General features: G+C 36.9%; 1 protein-coding gene across 1 annotated transcript in view; it reads right to left on the bottom strand.

Annotated features, from left to right (window-relative positions):
- Positions 1–22,807, bottom strand: part of LOC109430547 (uncharacterized) — a 776,197-nt gene that overhangs the window by 484,194 nt on the left and 269,196 nt on the right. The window contains exon 3 of the mRNA XM_062852938.1: positions 2,261–2,377. Coding sequence (XP_062708922.1) covers positions 2,261–2,377 — 117 coding nt within the window. The remainder of the gene's footprint in view (positions 1–2,260; positions 2,378–22,807) is intronic.

Raw genomic sequence — 22,807 nt, 5'->3', positions numbered from 1 at the left:
AGGAAGCATGAACCAAATGCCAAAAAAAAAAAATGTTCAGCGGACTTTCAGGAATATGTTATGTATATTTTAGTAAGATTAAATGACAAACGTCGACAAACCTACTGAAATCGTAAGTTGATCGCAACCCAACTAACAATCGCAAGCCGCAACACGCATGCATGCTGAACTGTTGCTTTATAATAGTAATGATAGCTGAACTAAAATTATGCTGTACAGATTACTTTTCAAATGATTTTTCAATTGAAAAAGAAGCTCATGTTCAACCTTTTGTATTGGTATAACAATGATAATGTAAAATACTTTTCATGCGCCTAATAAGATTTTTATTCGACTCGCAATATTTCGTTTACAAAATAATTTAACGAGACCTTTTTGGGAAGATTCAAAAATTACGTCCATCATTTTTCGGGATTTCTAGACCCCCCCTCCCCCCTCTGTCACACAATTTCCCTATACCCAATACACGTAGTGTCACACTTTTCTATAGACCCCCCCCTCCCCCAAATGTTGGACGTAATTTTTAAACGTTCCCTTTCTGCATCTTGTTAAATTTATGTAAAAATTAGCACTTGTAACTGTATAATTTGTTTTGTGCAAGTCAAACGCTTTCGTTTCATCTAACTTCGACTCAGAGTACAGGATGAAAAAGTGTTTTTCTTGAACAGCAGTTGAATAAATGTGTTGTTCAGTTGTTAACCATAATGTTTTTTTTTTTTTTTTTATCTGTTTTAACGAGATTTTTAGCCCTGGGCTAGTTCATCTCGGGACCCACGCTTTACTTCCCTTCCGAAGGAAGAACTCACATATTGTGAGTTTGTCGGGAGTGGGATTCGATCCCAGGTCCTCGGCGTGATAGTCAAGTGTTCTAACCATCCAACCAGATCCGCTCCACAACCATAATGTTGTGCTAATTCACCACTGCTGAATTAGAGTCGAAGTTTGATCATTATTAAACCACGAGAAGTTTATAGTTTGATTTAAGCGCAGCAATTCTTCATTTCTATGATGGCGCAGATAGGAAGGCATGCGGCTGGCAATCGACGGATCTCTAGTTCGAATCTTGATTTAGGTAAATTTTGTGTAGTTATTATTTCACAAAAGTTGTTCACAGCATAAGTGCCAATTATAAACTCTCGTGGAAATTGAAAAATTTTGCGGTTGTGCCTAAAAATTATTCAAATGTTATTCAGCATTATACTGAATTAATCCATCGTAAAGGTGCTTGTAAAATGAGTGATTGTTAGTTGGGAAGTAGGTTAAAATGTCGGTCATTTATAGGTTAACAGTGAGGTGACGGTAGATAAACGACTGATACCAAAAGGAATGGCTATATAACACAGCTGAGTACACTTTGCTCCATGAAGTATGGAGAAATAGCTTCAGTTAAAATTAATGGATAAAAATAAATAAAAATAATTGCTCCATGAATACCATATTGCTCCCTTTCTGTAATCAATAATGTTTTAGAAAGCATCAATCTTATGGTAAAGAAAAATGTAAGCACACAGTACCAATTTTCACAAAAAAAAGATTATACCTACAATATTCCGCGAATTTTTTACGGAAATTTCGTTTCGTTTCGAAAAATACCGAGTGAATCCGAATTTCGTATCGAACTCACGAAACATTTTTAAATTTCGTTTCGTTTCATACCGCATCGTCCCAAAAAATTTGCATACCGTTTCGTTTCGTATCGCTTTGAAAAAATCCCATACCGCATACCCTTATATATAATATATCAAAATATATTGAAATTTTGAATGGCGCTTACGTCACTTTGCAGAATTACGGCAGTAAAGAGTTTTAATGATGTGATCTGTACACATGAGATCAAAAAAGCTAAAACTGAAAATTGACTCTTACGGGCATTTTAAGTCATAACGTCATATTTAGGTCATACATAGGTACCCAAAAAAGCCTGGAGTATAGACCTTCAGCCCTATAAGTATTACAAAAGGTAGATTTGTGTGTATTGATAACGATAAATATGTACAAGGGTCATTGTGCTGAGATGAACAGAGAACAAGACTGGAAAGGTGTTTTTGGTAATACAAAAACTCTTCGCAATATAGGACTTTGAAACGTGAACAGTAATACCATCTTTTTTGATGTGTAGCCTTCTTACGGCATATGCTTGTGATATACCTGTGATATACATTCCGTCTCAATTTTAAGTCCATCTTCAGATAAAGTATGGTCTGAATTTTCTGATTATCCTTTTCATGTATGTGTGTGTATGCATAGAAAAACATCTCACCTTGACAACTGTATCCATTTTTGTTCAGCTCGAATCCTTCCGTGCAGTCACATTCGTACATCCCATCGTGAAGTTCGTAGCAAAGCTGCTCACAAGGGCTGCCATGACCACAGCGACCTGGAATCATAGAGAGAAAAAGGAAAGTGAAAAACTGAACTATAAAAAAGCTGATACGTTGGTTATCCGATTTTCTAAGCCCCCAATTTTACAGTCTCAAATTTTGTCCATCTCTTTTTAACAAAAAAAAAAATGAAGAAAAATGGGTTTATAAACCATAACTATATTTTTAAAATCATTATTGGTTTCAGTGAATGCATTGTGGCGTCATATACAAATTACATCCAGGGATTTCTGTAAGAATTACTGCTTGGATTTCTTCAAGAAATGCTTGCTGGGATTCCTTCAGGAATTAACTCAAGTAACCCAAGGCACCAAGGGAGGGATTTTTCTTAATTTCGGCAAAAGGCGGAGGGGCGCCTAGTATATGGAGCGTCGGTAAGGGGGGGAGTTAACGCTTCTCTAACACATATTTTTAAGGAATCCTTTGAGAACTCTCTGGATACATTGCAAGAGGAATTTCTCTAGGACTTCTTAGAGAAATCTTTGGAGGAATCTTTGAAATGGTATGTAAAGGAGTTCTTGCAGAAAACATTTAAGCAGTAACAAGAATATTTATAGAAATTCCATCAGGAATTTGTAGAAGATCTCCATGAGAATGTTTTAGTAAATTTCTCTAAGATTGTCTCCAGGAATGCTGGGAGGTTTTTCTGGAAATTACTACTAGGATTGCTTAAGAAATACAATCAAGAATTCCTCCAGGGAGTCCCGAGCAGAGGAGAATATCAAATTAATAACTACGAAATAACATAACCTGTTTTTATATCTTGGTTTGTTATCATTATCTTATCAAGGCATTACTACTCTATAACATCTTTTGTGGGGCAATCTTATTTTGTTATGAGCACGGTATTGGTATACATTCATTAAATTACATTTCAATAATATGTTTTGTTGTTAAACAAATATAGTTATTATTGAAATATAGAGTGTGCATAATTATTTAATCACCAATACCACAACGATAACAAGTTTTGTAATCAAAACTACACCATTAGATTTACATTATTTTCAGCATTCCGTGATAGAGAGCTTATGCATAATCTCTCATCTGTTCACCATCCTCTTCTCTCTGGTCTTACATCCTAACCATTAGCGTACCAGCTTCTCAGTCTTATGTTTAAGTGTTATAGATAGTAGAGTCAACATAGATCAGCGGAGATGAGTGACCTGTATCCAAAAGAACATGATTTCACGATTCCACCAACGCCAACGAGCCATTTTACAAGATGTTTTCGATCAGTAGTATAATTCGAAGAGGAACTTATTGAAAGGTTTCTTTGAAAGATACCATAAACTTCAAACAAGTCTTCTGAGGAAATTCGAAAAATTGGGTTGATTATGGGGAGAGGGGGGCACTCTATCTCCCTCGTGACATTTACCATACCTAATATTTAACATAAGGTACTTCATTATATTTCAGGTGCATTAAAGAAATTTTGTTTAATTAATGATTAATAATGAATTCATGGTTATCATTATTGTAATCATGACAAATTTTGTTTTTAAATTATTATCAATAATTTCTAAAGTTCAAAATTTGTTATTGAAATATTTTTATATTCATTATTATTAAGTTGTTATTGAAACCAACAAAACATGTTATCGAATTGGTCTTCCAGGAACATTTTTTGTTATGATTTTTGTTATTTTGCCGCTTATGCCAGACAAGATCATAACATAATATATTATGTTAATAACATGAAAATAACTGATTCCATTGCTCAGTTGTTTTGCCAAAAAAAACTCGTTTTATTATGGAGTTGTTATTTGCCTCTGCTCGGGGTCCTCTTGACGTTCCACCAGGAATTCTTCCTGTAAATTGTCAAAAGATTTCTCTAAGAGTTTCTTCATGAATTCCTCCAGGGATTTTTCTAAAAAGTCTCGCAATAGTTTTCCATGTGATGTCTCTATAGATTCTTTCATATATTGCTCTCGGAATTCCTTCGCCTGTGGTTCCAATGATTCCTCCAGAAGTTGCTTTTGGGATTCCTGCTGCATTTTTTGCAAGGATTCTTGCTGGATCATTTCTACCTCGAATCCTCCAGGATTTTTTTGGGTTTCCCACCTGCAGGGAGCCATCCAGGAATTCCTGGAAGACTTTTAAAAGTTATAATTGCAGATATTCTTGCTGAAAATGTTTTAGAAACCTCAGCAATAATTCTCGGAAAAAAATAGTAGGAATTCTTGAAGGAATCCCAGCAGCAATTACTGGATTACAAACGGCAATTCCTAGAAGATTCCTTGATAAATTGTCTGAAGGATTCATAGAGGATTTTTTGGAAGAATTTCAAGAGATTGCCTTGAGGTATCCCAGGGCCCCTAGCAGGCATACCAAGAGGAGTTCTCAGGGGAATTGCTGGAGAAATCTTTTAAGAAGTCCTCTTGGAATACCTCCAGAAAAGTCTGAAGAGATTTTGCAGGACATTTTTAGGATAACTTACTGCAGCAGAGGTCACTCAGGCCTTAGTCTGACCGGTACGGTAAGTAAGCTATATTTCCTTGTTGAGGCTACACCGCCATGAGCCTCTGCTTGCGATGTCCTGCTGGGTTCCAATCTAACGCTTGCTTGCAGATTTCGTTTCCGCCCCTGCGTAGAGTGTGGCCGACTCACCTCCACTTTCGCTCCCAAATTTCTGTCGCTATTGGCTTTTAATGACATCGACGGTGGAGTATGAGATGAGATCCAATTGTGAGGCCACCATGCACGTATTTAAACCGCAGGCATCTATTGATGAAGACCTGCAGCTGTTGAGTCTTTTCCACTGATACACACCAAGATTCACTGGCGCACAGCAGCACAATTTTCGTTGAAGCTTGGTTTTAAATGAGTTTAAGCAGTTAAGGCTAAAATCGGAATAAAAATTATATAACGATCCTTCAATCCAATATCCAATTAGACCGTAATACAAAATAACCCAAAATCTCCACCCACAAACAATAATCAAGATAAGCACCACAAGCACCAACGCCTTCGGTCGGCATCGCCATCATCGTCACGTATTGATTATTTTCCCGTTTTCATTTCTCACCGCAAAACAGCAAAATCCACTCTTATCGTAATGACGACGCTATTCGCGAAACTCGCTTTTCAATTAGGCGGGTTTCCATCCGTCCGCGTCGTCGGAGGTAAATGAAAACCCTCAACCACACCCCGCGTAGATAACCATCATCGGGTCGGCACGAGGAGGATTGCCTTCCATTCCGATCGGATCGAGCATTAAAGCGGCCCAGTTGCTGGTACTAAAATCGATGGATGACCTAATTACTCTAATCCGCTCCAAGTGGTCGTATGAACCAACCACAGTCCAGCGCAGGACTTGGTGGGTTCAATTGATAGCGAGTTTCCATCTGATTACATACTGTTGATTTGCTGTAGTGGGAAGGAACGAGCCACGAGCTACGTGACATTTTCAATAATAACCATATCGCCGACCACCATCAGCTGTGGTTTTTGGTTGGATTGCTGTCTTAATGTTGCTTGATATTTGATAACTGAGTACGAACGTGCTTGGAAAAAGGCGAAGAAGTCAATGAGTCTGGATTAGCGCTGTCAATAATTAGGAAATGGGGCAAATACATAAAACATTATATTTGGTCAAATAGTCAATGAAGATTGTTTGAACAGTAGGTACCCGACTAGCCGATCATAACAAAATTATATCATAATATGTTATTATGTTATACAGATTTTTTCTAACATATGCAGTTATAATTTAGATGCAGGATGTTGTTAAAATAACAAAAATTCTAACTAAAAATCATAAGGATTCTAACACAAGTGTATCAGAGTTTGTTACAAATACATCAAAAATATATCAAGCCCTGTTCTAAGTTTTTGATAAAATATATCAAAATTATAATACAGTTTGATATTTTCAATTAGGGTAAAAATCAAATAGAGTAAAAACTATTTTTTTACTCATTTTTGGGTATTTACTTTAAGTGTGTTATTCTATTTTTAGAAAATGATAGGTCACATAAAAAAACTTTCGAGTTCATTAGAAAACTTACAAACATGGACGAGATTAGAACCACCAATCTTGCCATCGTAAATTTTCAGTCGCCTTTACCAATGAGGCTATCACAGCACTTGAAGTGGGCGACGAAAGAAGCTTTACTGGTTCTACGTATTGCCAGTTTCCCTATTCCCCCATCTCTTGTTTATTGGTCGCAGGACAAAAATAGACAGAGATTTGAATTCAAGATCAAACAATGAACCTCTCTCTCTTACCAACAGCGCTATCGCGGTGCGACATGCGCACTGAAACACTAATAACAGTGGTGGCGTTCGCATGGCCCGTCGTCGGCTATTTCCATCAGGGAACAAAGAGAACGACGAAAAAAGTTGCTAGTCAACTATTTATGATTGAGCTTCGTCATGGGGTGCATTTTGGCGGCGACAAAGATTCTTTCCGGACGGAGATGATTTTTATTTTATTTTTTGTTTTGTTCGCGCTGCGAGAACGGCGATCATACACGTACCTACGTGAGCGAAGGTAAAATGTGGCTTTGTTTTAATTGATCACAATTATATCATAAGCCGATATGATTACTTTTGCAGATGCTGTTTAGTTTTATTCTGTTTTAGATTATTTTTAGTAATGAAAAAAGATATTCATGATATAATATCAAACAATATATGGTCGAGTAATAATAGGGTCTTGTACCATTTGGGCAGGTGTACCTATTTTGGGCACTTGTCGCTATAACTAAGTCAATTTCAGACCGATTGATTTGAATTTTTGTACAGAGTTAGATACTGTACGTGCCTAATTCTGGAGAAAATTTCAAATCAATCGGTTTGAAATAGCCTTAGTTATAGCGGCAAGTGCCCAAAATAGGTACACCTGCCCAAATGGTACAAGACCCTAGATCGGAAGAAAAAAAGTTATAATAGACAAATGCAATTATCAATTGAGCAGAATTGTCTGTATACATAGTTGACATTTTTATTGATTAGAATTATTTTGTAGGTACCCCATTTGGTCTCCACGCTCACTATCATTCATTACTTCATAATACATAGTCTGTTCGGTACTTTTTGAAGTTATTGAAAGAAGGAAATAAATACTTAGATAAACATATCAAAACTGAAATTGAACCCATGAATAAATAAAAAAAAATACGGAAGAGTCTGATAATATTTCTAGAAGTTGCAATGTCTATATTTTTTACTTCATAATATGAAACAGTAGTCAATAAACTAAAGAAGGTATACTATGTAATGGTTATATCTGCGATAAATTTTCTCAGATTTTGACAATATTGATCTCATTAAATCCAGATTTATTTTTTCCATCTAAAACAAATCCGACTGAACCGATTTGGTCATCGTGGGTTAAGGAAACCCCGAATTGCCATACGCGTGGAATTTTCCATAGACCAGCTGCAATAGCATATCTGCCCAGCCTAGGCCCAAAGTATTGACTTCAAAGTAATCATTACGAAGCATGTTTCACGAGAGACCATGTGTTTTCAATACGCTAACTCCAACAATGACGATATTAGAATAGTGGAGCTTAGAAGCAAAGGGGTTTAAGTTACAAAAACCCACTTTCGAGTAAATGAGCTTTGAAGTTTTTCACCAGTTTTTCATCCCATTCAAAATGTATGGAGTTTCAATATAAACCCAATTTTCTCTGGTTACTGTATTTTTTTCTAACCATCATAAAAATAATCTTTAAAATGTTCCTGAAAGCTTGAAATCTAAAGATTTTTTGATATGCTCAGCTCAAACTCGACAAAATGGTCACTTACACCTCTTTGCATCTGTGCCCCTCAATAGCATAAAACATGTTCCAGAAAATTTGGACTTTTGGGAACACCACGTAACCCATTCGTTCTATTCGCATAACCAATCAATAAAAAAAAATATTTCTTATTCAAACGAGTCGAAGTTCACTTACATCGGTTCAAAGTTGAAAAAATATAAGTACTTTTCAGTTTTGAGGGTAGCCGGATACGCTTCCGGCATTCTACGCAATAAAAAAACAAGCAAAACTGCAGCCCCTCAACAGCAATTGAATGTTTTTTCATAAATTTTTCAATTACATAGAATAAAGCTGTTTCCTTATAAGCATTTTTTGATCTTTTACCTGCATCCATCGACCTACTGCTCTACAAGCAATGAAAAAAAACGAATACATAATCAAATTTCTTATTTTTTGTAATATTGCTAAAAATTAAAATAATTTCATATTCTGATATAATTATGTTATTTTTTCAACTGATCATTTTGTTCAGTTGCAAAAATAACAAAGTTATAACAGAGTTTGTTCTGATTTATTTGTAACAAAACTAGTTACAAAACGTTATAATATATTTTGATATAATTTAGTTTGAAAAAGTAATAAACAGTCCATGTCATAACAAAATTATAACATAATGTGTTAGTTGTATCACATTAAGATATCATTATGATATATTCTTGTTATGTTCATCTAGTCGGGTATATCTCTTGAAATGTAATGCTAGCTAAAACATGTTGTGCATTTACATCCGATTTTTCGAATATCTTTCTATTTCTTGCTGATCTGCTTCTGGTATTTTTCACGAAATCGACCGTTTCGGAGTCGTCTTTGAGCATTACATGTAACACCCCACGCTGTGATTTACAGATTTTCAGATTTTCAGCCATGGGCTGGTTTCTATCGGAGAGAATCGCTAGATTTTGAAACGCAGCGGTCCTCAAGCTTTTGAGTTTGCCACGGTTGATAGCCGTGGTAGAATCTTACTGTTTTTTTTTTACCTTTTATCACTTTCTAATGACAGGGGCATATGGCAGATAACCCAGATAAAACTAGACTCCGTAAGTATCCAAAATAAAACAATAACTCTTGTTTTAATTTACTTCAACCACAAAAGGTAAATTAATTAATTTTCCAGCCCTTTCCCTATGTGGTAACGATTTCCATGAACGAAACTGAAAGATCCACGTGAGAGTGCTATCTCTACATACATTCACTACAGTGGATGTGACTATAGTCCCTTACGAGCGGGCTGTTCTCCCTCCTCCATTTTCGATGGAAAGTGCTCTTTTGAGAGTGATAAAAATTTGGGCTTTCCGATTCACCGAACTAATTGAATGCACCGGAACGGTGGAGAAAAAAGTTAAAATATCATCACCTCTGACACTCAGTTTCCAGCTTGCTCCATGCATGGCGTGGCAATCATGGGATTGAGGATGAGTTTTTTTTTTCAGGCTAACCAACCTTTAAAATATGTTGAAACCACGGTTAAGTTCGATTTCATTGAATCTAAAGGAGCATCCTATACTATTCGACACGCAGGTACCTTCCGGTACTATAGTGTAGTACTTAGTTCGACGATTGTTACATATTCATGGATTTTCTAATTGAGGGGTGTACGTAGCAGCAGAAGTAGCACCAGCAAATAGCAACGCGTTGTTGGAGGAAAAAAATCTGGAATTCAATTAATTCCCATCAGAACGCTCGTGTAACGATGGCCATCGGTATTCTGGAACGGTTCTCGCGAGCGAGATCGCAAAGCGGTATTATTTTAAATGCAAATTAATTTTGCGGTCTTGTCCCTTAGCATTCTGGGACCACATTTCGGTTATTCAGCCTCCGCTGGAAGTAGGTATGAACGTAAATACCTGTGGCTCTCTGTTCCGGTGGGCATGTTGTAGGAGCTGTAAATGTGATTTTTTGTTAGAATATGGGTAAAAGTGATTCATGTAATGAGAAAACTCATCACTGGTTCGTAATAAGAAACATTACCTAAAATTATCTGAGGTTACCTAAGCTAGAAAGGTTTCGTTATGTATGTAAGTGGCAAAGTTTCAAATGCCATTGAAGCAACATTTCTTGGAAAAGTTCCAACACACACAACATGTCTTTATTTTTTTCGGAGGTATGTTAGAGGAAATGTTGGGTTAAACTTCTTCAAGAGCTTCCGCAAGAATAATTTGCATTAGCTACGTAAATGCTCAGAGAAAGCGGTAGATCACAGATGACAACTAAAGGAAGATATAAAAGAGAGGGAACTTAAAAGTCGTGATACAGCGAGCCTAAACACGAAAAGAATGTAAAACGCTTATGTAGGGTATGCGACTATTTGGGCAGGGAAGCCTATTTTGAGCACTGGCTGCTATTTGCATTAGAACCAACCAGTTTGAAGAATAGAAAAATAGTTTCTTCACGAAATACTTCAACGGAATGTATTCTTGGTATTCCAGAGTAACACCAATGAACGATCCTGAATTTTCCAATCAACGGGCCGATTTCAATGAAACCACAAGTTCATCAACTTTACAGTCGCCTTTATTGAGAAATTTATCAATCAAGCCTTGACGACCTCCCTTCCATGTTACCAACTTTTTTCGGACTTATGCAAGAAGATGTGAATCACATCCTCAACACCTTATCCACTACAAAGCATGCATTCAAGCATTCTATGCAAACTGTTCTATTCAAGCTATTGAAAGGAAAAGCCTAGAATTGGTTTCATTCAAATGAAGATTTTATGTTGCAGAGCTATGGCGATTTGACAGCAAAACTGCAAGCTATTTTCATGATCAATTTCAACGTATGCAAATTGAGAAGCCAACGGCAATGATTTTTAGCGTGAAACAACGGACAAGAATTGGAACTTGGAATGTATCAACCCTAGCCCTGCAGGGTAAACTGGCACAACTAGTCAGTGAGGTGCGCCGTATTAAACTTGAGATCCTAGGACTGAGCGAAGTCCGTTGGCCGAACTTTGGAGAACACAGATTGGCGTCCTGCTATACTCTGGCCTACGAGATGAACACGCTCCTCGCCCTTGCGCTCACGCCCACGCTGCGCTTGTGAAGTGAGAATCTATTAATGAGAGGATAATGGGGCACGTTCGGTGTTGTACTAAATTTGTAGTAATAAGCAGAATTTTTGTATGGTGAGAAGGTCAATTCTACATTTCTGCAATGAAATGATGCAAAAAGCGTGGGTATTATTGCGCGCAAACCCCAAAGTTTTATTCCCACCTTTGGGTTTCCGCGCCGACGACCCAGCGCCAAGTTCAGCGACTAAGAAATATGACAGCAGTCGCCGGACAGTTGGCAATCCTGATATTTGACGGCGGCCGTTCGTTAGTTGTGTGAGTCGACTGTTGTCATGCAAATAGAGCATTTTGCTGACAGTTAGGTTATTGTTGCCAGTTTTTTGGTATTAGTGTGCTATTTGGGGATTTGCTGTATCGCGTAAGCCTTCGCTGGAACAAAACGTCATGTATCCCAGCGAAGCAACGAAAATTTTCAGTGAAAAAAGCAATATTATTCCTTGTCTAATTTGATGCTGTTTGAGCAAAACCATGGATAACTATGTTGTTTATGTTGCAAGAAATGGAGAAAACAACAACACCGTTGCCCAAAGTTTTGCTCAAACAGCATAACATTAGGCAAGGAATAATAATACCCACGCTTTTTGCATCATTTCATTACAGAAACGGAAAATTGACCTTCTCACCATACAAAAATTCAGCTCATTACTACAAATCTAGTACTTCGCCGATCTGTCCTATTGTAGCCAGATTCATAACACAGATTCGAAACCTTCCCATGATCCAATGTTACGCGCCAATCGGTGCTGCCCAATTGGCTTCTTTAGCGTGATTTAGATAATCCCATATTTTGAATCTGCATGTCAAACTGAGCCGAAATCCAAATTTTCATGAATTTTGGTTCCCGGGAACCTATTTAAAAATCAGTTTGAAGTTTGTATGGGAGCGATTTTTCGAATTACCCCTCGTCACATTTCGTACTGGGCGGAGCTGTCAAGCAGTTGCCCAGCTGTCAAATGGTGATTTCGAAAAATCTGATTTTTGGTACCAAAACAAAGTTAAAAATCTTAAAAAAAAATCATAGTGGTTCAGAAAAAGGTGCTCTTTCGTATAAAATTAAAAAATCAATAGGGTAGAAGCTTCAGTTTTGGCCAGCCCGGAGTTTTGGCCATAGTGCGGTATTCAGCCTGTTACGGTCTAAATCGGCATAAATTTATTTTTTACCAGTAGATTCTAATTTAATATGATGATTACAGCTGTGAAAACCATACATTTTGATTGAAATCTGGAAGAAAAAAATAATTCTCCTTAAAAAAATCAGCTCCCATATATCTATTTTGGCCAGGGTGCTTCTAATTTGGCCACTCCCATAAGAAATACACGTGATTGGCCAAAATAGAAACCAAAGCTGAGAATATGGCCAAAACTGCGGCAATGCTTCTATTTTGGCCAGTGCCACTTTTAATACTAAAATCAAGTATTGGCTTGATTTCTGCATTTTTCTAATAAAGTATAGATCGGAAACTTTCATTTGACACATTGGTAGTTTTCATTGGATTATTGGTTATTTTTATAAAAATGATTTCCCTTAGGCTGGCCAAAACCGGTGCCCGCACCCTACATTTTTCTAAATTTAAAAACCCAATTGCAAGACAAAGAGAACTTTTACAGTCAGCTGAATGCTGTCGTGGACAAGATCCTCATTGACAACTTCAACGCGAAGGTTGATCCCGAAATTTCGGACTATGGGCACGTCATGGGACGCCATGGTCTCGGAGAAATGAGCAAAATCGAAGAGCTGTTTGCAGAGTTTTGTGGCAACAATGACATGGTGATTGGGGATAGCTCTTTCCTCATCGACCAGTGCACAAAGTGACATGGGTTTCTCGTGATGGCGTCACCCCGAGGAACAGAAGTAGCTGAACAGCAGTTTCTTAAGCTTAAGTTTGCTTAAGAGTGCTTTGTTCCACTCTTGTACAACAAAACTGTTTGCTGGGACGGCATATCAAATCGACCACATCTGCATCAGCCAAAAATGGAGACGGAGCCTTCTTGATGTGCGGGACAAACGTAGTGCCGACATTGCGTCCGAACATCATCCGACTACGCATTGCTAGGATCCATCGACAGGAGGAGAAAATCGGGCGCTGGTTCAACACACGCCGACTGGAAGACGCTGCGGTGAAAAGGTCCTTCGTCGAGGAGCTAGAGAACCGTGCTGCGGCCATAGCCCGTCAGCGCTAATCGACTCTCGAGAAGGAAGTGAAACGCTCATGTAGACGGGACAAAAGAGCATGGGCGGACTCCCTAGCCAACGAAGGTAAGAAAGCCGCTAACATAGGCGACAACCGTCTCCTCTACGATGTTTCACGTCGTCTTACTGGAACTAAGATGAATGCCGCGATGCAAACAAGCTATTGGTCAACTTATCTGGTCATCCAGGCTTTTGGGTTGTTTTTTTTATTTAACCCCATTGTACCCTAAATTTCCAAATTTCATAAGATGCAGAAATATTACTGGTTGGCTCACATCATGTATAGAAATTCCAAGTTAAAATTCTTTTAATTGAAAAACAATATAAAAATAAGTTTATAGGGGAGTTTCGGTAAACTAAGCTCTGAAACTATATGCTGCCGCCACCTCCCGTCTATGAGGCTATGCGAAAAAACATTTAGGATGTTTTTGGAGTATATAAGCAATGGCTCATCGTTTGGAAATGTTTGGAATCGGTGGTATTAGGATGAGAAATATTCATACTTGTATGCGTGAAAACTCAAATATTACCAATACTTTGAGATCAATCTCCCCAAAAATGGTTTCTTTAGAAATAATCCATGTGTATTCGATCATTTATTTAGTTATTGTCACGTAAAAAATCATTAATAAAAATAAAAAAATGAATTTTTACCTTGAAAATATACCATTGCCTAATTGACCCCACAATACCCTAAAATTCCAACATTTTGATAACTTTTTCTATGTAACGTTACTCAATGGAGTTGGGTATCCCAGCGAAAAAATCATTAAAATCATTACAAATGCCGTAAAATAGCAGAAATTCTCAAATTCTAGGGGGAACTGGGGTAAAACGGGCTCTATAACACGCTTCAGAGTAGTTGCCCGTACATGAATCATCCACCAACCAATTCTTGAGAAAATTTGTTTTCGAATAAGCCATCGATGGTAACATAGGGTCTTGTATTAAGAAAGTTATTAATTTTTTCCACCTTTGGGCTTGATTTTACCCAATGTGCGATGGCGGGCAATCGGCCAGGATGGAGATCTTTCAATGCGGCCCTCTACACCACTGTGGAACTGAGTCATTGGCCGGTCCTTCTCGTAGGCAATGTAATTGCAATCTTCATTTCAATACAAAGTCCATGAAATCGAATAAGATTTCGATTCACATAGTTTCTCCGATTTCTAATTTAACAGGTTTTTGATGTTATGCTATCAGGAAGCAATCCAAAGTCTAAAACACTAAACTAACTGCACATTTACGTATACCTTTTGCACCACCTCAATGAAACCTGTGGCTTTACAAGAATGGTGTACATTAAGCCTCAATAACGACATCAAGAAAGTCGACAGAAGTTTGACCTGGCCACAGGTCAAGGCGATGGCTGGCAATCGCCAAGGATGGAAATCTTTCAATTCGGCTCTCTGCACCATCGTGGGTGCCCAGGACTGGAAGTAAGTAGTGTACATGAACAAAGACAGTGCTATTTAAAAGTGATACTAGATATTTTAGAAATTTCAAGGTCATTTCCACATTTGAAATTTTGAAAAAAAAATTTCTATGCGGTAACACATTTTGTTTAATTCTTGTTATCTATTTCTGAACCTGTTAATATAACAGGGGATACTCAAAAGAACTGGGACAGGTAAAATTTTCACTTTTCAAAAAATGTTCAACTAACTGTAACTTTTCGAAAAGGGCATCAAATATTCTCAAATTGTGACTGAAAATTCATCAACTAGTTGTGCATCAGTGCTAGAAATTTGGAAAAGATCGGGCTATTCTACACGAAGTTATAAAGGTTCTAGAAAAAGGTATAATTATTCGATAGCCAACTTTGAGCTGTTATAACTCCGGATTCAATGAACCGAATTGAATGAAATTTTGATCATTTATGACTTATATAATGAGCTATTAAAAACTTTAGACTAAACTTAAAATTCTTTACACGAAAGAAAATTATAACAGTTTGATTATTTTTCTAATATAAAACTAATATATCCAAACTTCATCATCGTTTCAAAATTCGAGATAGTAATTACACAGATAAAAATAATGAGATTAACACCTCATGTAAATTTCATTTTAGTCATGTAAACTTAGTGTTATGATGGTTTACATGATATATCATGTAAATTTGTGTTATATGTCATGTAAACACTCAGAGTCATGCTGAATGACATGACATATAATGGAAGTTTACATGATATTTTATGAGTTTTACATGATATGTCATGTAAACTTCTGTAATATCCCACGCTCCAATTATGTGCATTCTATGTCACAGATATTTACACTCTTTTTTCGATCTGTGTATAGTTCATTTAAATTCCTTCTAATTTACTTGTATATTTATGTTTCAAAGAAAAGCAACCAAATAGCCGGCATTAAATTGAAAAAGTAATGGGGTGCATGCATATAAAAAATAGATATATTTACTAAAAAACATAGAATAAATTAAATCGCTATAACTTTTTTTCTTATGAATCATTTCAAATTAAGTCAACTGTTTTTCAAAGTTCATTATATTAATCATAAATGGTCAAAATTTCATTGCATTCGGATCATTGAATCCGGAGATATAACAGCTCAAAGTTGGCTATCGAATAATTATACCTTATTTTTAGAACCTTTATAACTTCGTGTAGAGTAGCCCGATCTTTTCCAAATTTTGACCTCTGATACACAACTAGTTGATGAACTTACAGTCAAAATTTGAGAATATTTGATGCCCTTTTCGAACAGTTACAGAAAATTGAACATTTTTTGAAAAGTGAAAATTTTACCAGTCCCAGTAATTTTGAGTATCCCCTGTATGTAGCAACATCTCTGTAAAGTATCGAAGCATGAAGATGAACCTATGATAAAAAAAACTAATTCTAATTTTGATTCTGTTAGATCAAAGCTCAACCAGCTTCTAATGAATAACGAGTTTAACATAGCAGGCTGAAAGTGTGCCCTCTGTACGTTTTCGAACATTCATAAATTTTCTAGCAAAAACAAAAATCGTCGTCATTAGTCTGATCAATATTTGCAATGTTCATAATCGCGTATGTTCCTATGATCAATATTTGTGTCTACCGCATTCTAATACATACTGGTACATATCAAATGATTCGCAACATTGCCACATATGCATGATGCTGTTTTCGCAAATGAGAGATACAGAAAAAAAAATGCCAAGCCTCCGAATGAAAGAACAATCCGCGCTGCACAATCCCGTGTGGAATGCAAAGCACACTGCTCCAAATTGAGCCGACAACTACACACTAGGGTGTCCCAAAATAGAAAAAGTGTCAAAAAGCTAACTTGCTCACCCTTAGAATGATAGATTAGGGTCTTAGAAACAATAGTTCCATACATGAAAACTCAATAAAAAAATATTTAGAGGTTGCACGCATCGATTTTATGAAAAATGGACGATTTTTGGTATTTTCACCAAAAAAAATGCTAATATGAGTTGAAAAATAAAAGAAATAAAAATCATCAATCAAAGTAAATCATAGTTCTGGGTCTCGCAAACAAAGTTTGGAGGGAGTTTAGGTCGATAAAGCTGATTTTATATATTTGGCAAAGGTTAACATATCAAGAAATCGCGATTTTTTTCACCAATTTTTTCAAAAATGCTCAATTTATAAGGATTTTGAAATTTTTCCTGTGATTTGCGTTTCTCTTATTTTATAGCAAATTTTGTGTAGATTATTTCGGCTGAAGACAGTTTTGAGCTACCTCTTTCATGCGCTGAGATATCGGTATGATAATGATTACACAATCAATGAAAAAATCGTGTTTTCTTACGTTAATCGATTTTGTTCACTAGTTTCCATGGCTACCATGCAATTAAAACAACACACGACGAATGTTTGACATAATAGTACGTGCAAGTGTACATTTTTGAAGAATGTCAGGAATTATTGGGTTGCTTTGATCATTACTGATTCATATGCATGACAGCAACAATATGTAAAGGCTTTGAGAGTTAATCATTGTTTTATTTCTATATACATATGCTGAACATAACTTTTCACACCCGCTTTGTGAACACGAGAAGAATTTTTTTTTCTTAGATTTCATCTGTTGATCAGATAACAGTAGTAAGCTACCGATTCAAATCTTGTAATTTTGGTTGCAAATTATGTTTTAACAAGTAAGCTGCGCAGCAGAAAGATTTTAGCATTGACACTTCTTAGGTTAACACCTCTTGTAACATATTAGACCAGTCACTAAGTTATATTTATTTTTTTCAATAATAGTAGAATCTAAACATCCTGATGCTTCCTAAAATCCAACCCTTGCTGCAAATATGTGCGCTAATGGTTTGTTTTCAAAATCAAATTATATAATAGATCTCAATATTATGTAAAGAATCTGCTTTAGTTAAAATTCGCGAAAAAAAAGAAGAAAAAATATCCTAGTATTCGTAAAAACTCCTGCATTTACATCTCATTTCACTATTATGCTTCTGAACTGAGTTATGGATAAATGAGTCAAATGATTGCCAGGTGATAGAAAACACCCTTGCATTTTAGTGGTTTTCAATGTTAGAGCAGTAGTTCTGGTATAAATAGAAAGAACCTATATGTTAGCTTAACAAGAGTACCAACATCTATTTAAAAAGGTAAACATTGTTGAGCGATCTACACATCACTCAAAATATATCATAGAACTTTACACATGGGATTTGATTGTCTGACTTGCGATCACTTATATTATTAAAATTTCACAACGAGTCACTTCTTCAGTCTTTCTGTGAATCAGTAAGCACAATCAATGTAAAATTATCAAAGTAACCTAATTTTTTTTCTGAAAATCTTCAAAAATGTGTACTTGCATAACATAACATGTCAAACCCTTGTTATTTGCTTTTTTTTTTGCATGGTAGCCATAGAAACTAATGAACAAAAACAAATAACATAAGAAAATCCGGTTTTTTCATTGATTGTGTTATCATTATTATGCCGATAACTCAACTCATCAAGGAGATAGCTCAAAACTGTCTTCAGCCGAAATAATCTACACAAAATTTGCTATAAAATAAGGGAATTGCGAATCACAAGAAAAATTTCAAAATCCTTATAAATTGAGCATTTTTGAAAAAATTGGTGAAAAAAATCGCGATTTCATGATATTTTAACCTTTGCCAAATATATAAAATCAGCTTTGTCGACCTAAACTCCCTCCAAACTTTGTTTGCGGGACCCAGAACTATGATTTACTTTGATTGATTACTTTTATTTCTTTTGTTTTTCAACTCATATTTGCATTTTTTTGTTAAAAATACCAAAAATCGTCCATTTTTCATAAAATCGATGCGTGCAACCTCTAAATATTTTTTGATTGAGATTTCATGTATGGAACTATTGTTTCTAAGACCCTAATCTATCATTCTAAGGGTGAGCAAGTTAACTTTTTGACACTTTTTCTATTTTGGGACACCCTACTACACACATATCTGTGCACCACTACTGCACAGAATAAGGCCCACATAGCTACCACCGATCAGTCAGCCTCCCCGAGTACGAGTGGCGTGGCGTTCTATGCCACCAAACCTGGTCCACGTCACCATAAGTGGTCAGTAAATAAATAAACAGGATTTGTCTGCACTGGAATTCGCACGAAATCCAGAGGGTCGAGAAAATATTGCAATTTTAAACAAGGCAGAGAATTCTCGATAATTCTGTTGACAGACTGGTGATTAGCATGTTTGGGTTGAAATTTTTCGGATTCAACATGCTGTGCTGGAATTGTGTCTTTCATGTTCAAAAAAATACGGAATGGATGCTACATAGCTCCTCCATGAGTCATGTTAGACAACTTCAAACATGTCCATGTCCAATGTGAAACATCATCTTGGTTAGACAAATGTAGACACTCCAGCCAAAATATCAAATTTGTAATGATTAAACTCATCGACTGAAAAATTCATTGGAGACACAAAAACGTACTCATTACCGTGCCAGATACGGATCGATGCCATTGATTCATAGACGTTGTTGCCTTCCAGCTGCGCCGCCGTCGACCCACCCCCGCCTGCGATACCCAACGAAAATTAAAGTTTCACCAACAATATCAGTGCTTGGAAAATCTTCCCACCCATTCATTAACATCGCTCCACTTCGCTAATTGAAAGTCGGGGAGGATTTTACGATGGTGGTGCCGAGCGCAAAAGAAAAGGACTTTGCTTTCCAAGTAACTTCTGGGTCGTTTCATCTTACAGGACGGAGCGGTGGCGGCGGCATGGGCTGGAAGGCTATGGAAGCTGCTTGATCGTGCTAATGAATATAATACAGAATGCTTTGGTTTCGCGCGGTTCCGCATGATTGCAATCTAGACAGCTGAGGGGATCTGAGCACTGACAAGCAGTTTTTTTGTTATTGTTTATTGAGAAAGAAATTGTGGTTAGCCTTTCTAAATGACTCATTTAGTTCAACATCAAATTCATGATAACATTGTATCAACCATTTGCCGCTATAATACTCGAAGTGCAGCTGCAGCTCTCCAACGTCGATCACGCCCAACAACGCTCGCCAGATCACGTTCCACCTGGTTCGCCCATCTTGCTGTCTACGCTCCTCGCCTTCTTGTACCAACCGAATGGTTAGCAAACACCAAATTTGCAAGGTTACTGTCCAGCATTCTTATAATATGCCCTGCCGTATCCGTCCAGCTTTAGACACTTTCAGGATGTTTGATTCACCGTTGCGTGTAGCGAGCTCGTGGCTCATCCTTCGCCGCCACTCGCCCTCCTGTTCTTTCTGGGATTCCTCCAGAATTTTTTTTCCGGGAATCCCTCCAGGAGTTGCTTCAGAAACTCCTCCAGGGACTCCTTGCAAGATTCCTTCCAGGATTCCATCAGGAGTTAGTTCCTTACAGGATTCCCAAACTTAAGTAACACGTCGAAACAAGTTGCAGATGAAGGAGCTCAAAAATATGTTATCTAAGAGTATTTTACAGGTTTCTTCGAAAACATTTGCATCTAAAATAATGTTGCCAATATGTTTTCAGAAAACAAACAAATTTCGCGTTTCGCTGTCAAAGTGGATTTCTCCGAATCTGACTTATGGACTTAACTGGCTAGAGTTTATTTCATAAGTACGACCCAGCGAGTGTTGCTGAAATTGTAGCTTGGCAATTCTGACCAGGTTTAGATTCAATCCTTGACTGGCTGACCACTCAAAGATGTTTTGCAAGACGGCTTGCTTCTTTGCTCGTCAGCTGGCGAGCAGAGAAGCAAACCGTCTTGCAGAACATTTTTCAGCTAATATTTGCTTAGCTAACCTGTTTGTGATTCTTCTTCTCCTCAATAGTCGATAGGTAGCCATTAGTCGTTGTTTCCTCATCCGTAAATGTCCTCTGACGTTCTAATTAACGTAAAAATGCCCGTAAACCATCCTCATTTCCTTCCCAAACATTAATTGTTTTGTTTATGTTTGACACTACACAACGGTCAGGGCAAGTGGCACACATGTCACGGAAGAGTCACGGAAAAGTCATGGCAGCACAAGTTTTGTTCCACAGAAGTCACTGTGACTTCTGTGCAACAAAACTTGTGCTGCCGTGACTTTTACGTGACAAATGTGTTGCTCACCCTGAAACGAATGCATATTGCAAAACATAACGAAACAAATTTTTGACAGATGTTTCAAATTACAGTGTTTGCCAAAAAAAATCACAACCTGAAGAAATAAATCTATATATATAAAAATGAGTTTGAAGTCTCTTTGAGGCAATAAAACTCAAGAACGGCTGAACCGATCAGGATGACTCTTGCATGATTTGATTCGTATTCATAGTGGCTGTGTTTATAAGTAAAAAAAAGTTACGAAAATGAACTAGAAAAGTAAGAAAATTGATAAATTACTGTTTTTTTATGAACTGGGAAGAAAATCAACACGATCTAAAATGAAACCAATCTAGAGTGCGGTGCTATTTTGAGCTCAACAATTGGCCGGGGTTCTGCTAAACCGAACTAAGCGCCAAAAAGTTTATTCCGAGATAATTAAGCTTCAAGTTCAACCACTCAGAAATAAACAACAGCTAAGATTATTTGAAACTTTTTCGCACACATGTAACTTACAAGCCTTTATTAACCATCAGAGATGAAGAAAACATGTAAATTATTTAAAATCATTGATATAATACCATTTAATTTCTCAGTACTTTGCACTCAGTTCACTCTGGCTGAACAAAAACATTGGAATATGGTTTATAGTTCAGTGTGGCTGACTGTGTTTCTTTGTTTCAGAGAAAACCAGTCGGAATGTGATAAAAAAATCTCGATTTTTCAGTGTCTATGAAGTTGAAATCGATATCACTCACAATCCTTCACATGAATCAGAGAGGACGCGTAGTATGGTAGCACAAAGGTCTCAAAATAGAGTGAAATGTAAACGGCGGAAGCCCTCTCAGCTCAGCCCTTCCCATCTACGTTTTTTTATAGGCGGTGCATGTGCAGGCACAGAACAAGAGTGATTATGTCAAATGATGTCCTTGCATGTCCTGAGGTCCTGAGATGTGAAAATGGAGCAATTTGTGTACTTCAAATTTATACTGGTCGAAGAAAACCATGAAAATGATCTGCCAAAGTGAACTAAGACAAAAAAAAATCGAAAATATTAAAGAGATTCGAACTTGGGTCCTTTAAGTGATAACCAAGCACGTTACCTCTAGGCCATTTTACTTAGCTGAAGGTCAGTTGTTAAGTCTGAATCAAGTTCTAAACATTCTTCTCTAGCATGGTTTTCGTGAAAACGACATTTTTCGATCAGCCAAAGCGAACCAAGTGTTTGATTTTTTTCAAGCTTTAATATTCTCATTAGCCTTGTTGTTCAATGACGGCTCCTGGGTTAAATAATCAGTATGAGGTGTATCAACATAACGCATGTATTCAAAGCCAGTTCATCTTTGTATTGTTGAGAAAAAATTGATTTTTAAATGCAGTGGATTTGGTTCGGTCTGGCTGACTGTGATTTGGAAAAATGGCGATCAACGCCATCGAAATCCAAATCGATCCTCCAACACCCGTATTTTTGATTACGTGTTAAATTCTCTCACAGATTGTTACTATGAGTCGGTTAGAAGTTAGAAATCTGACAGCGATGAGGAAAACTTGAAATGTTCATCATTTGGACCAAAACTAAAACATTTCGCTGATTCTATGGAATGGTTTACAGTTCACTCTGGTTGGATGCAATTTTATTTTTTGTATATTCTGCCAAACAGAAATTTTGAATTTACTCCACGAAGAGCTGTCAGAATTACTGGATTTTTACACGAAAAGAAGATCATCATATTCTTCATCTAATGGTTAAGAAAACTCAATTTTTCAAAAAATGGTCTTTGGTTCGGTTTAGCAGAACCCCGACCAATTGTCAAACCTTCACAAAACGGCAAGACAAAGTTTGCCGGGC

The sequence above is a fragment of the Aedes albopictus genome, chromosome 2, assembly GCF_035046485.1.
Source record: "Aedes albopictus strain Foshan chromosome 2, AalbF5, whole genome shotgun sequence".
Lineage (NCBI taxonomy): Eukaryota > Metazoa > Arthropoda > Insecta > Diptera > Culicidae > Aedes > Aedes albopictus.
Note: the sequence above shows the minus strand (reverse complement) of the source record. Positions and strands in the feature narration are given on the sequence as shown.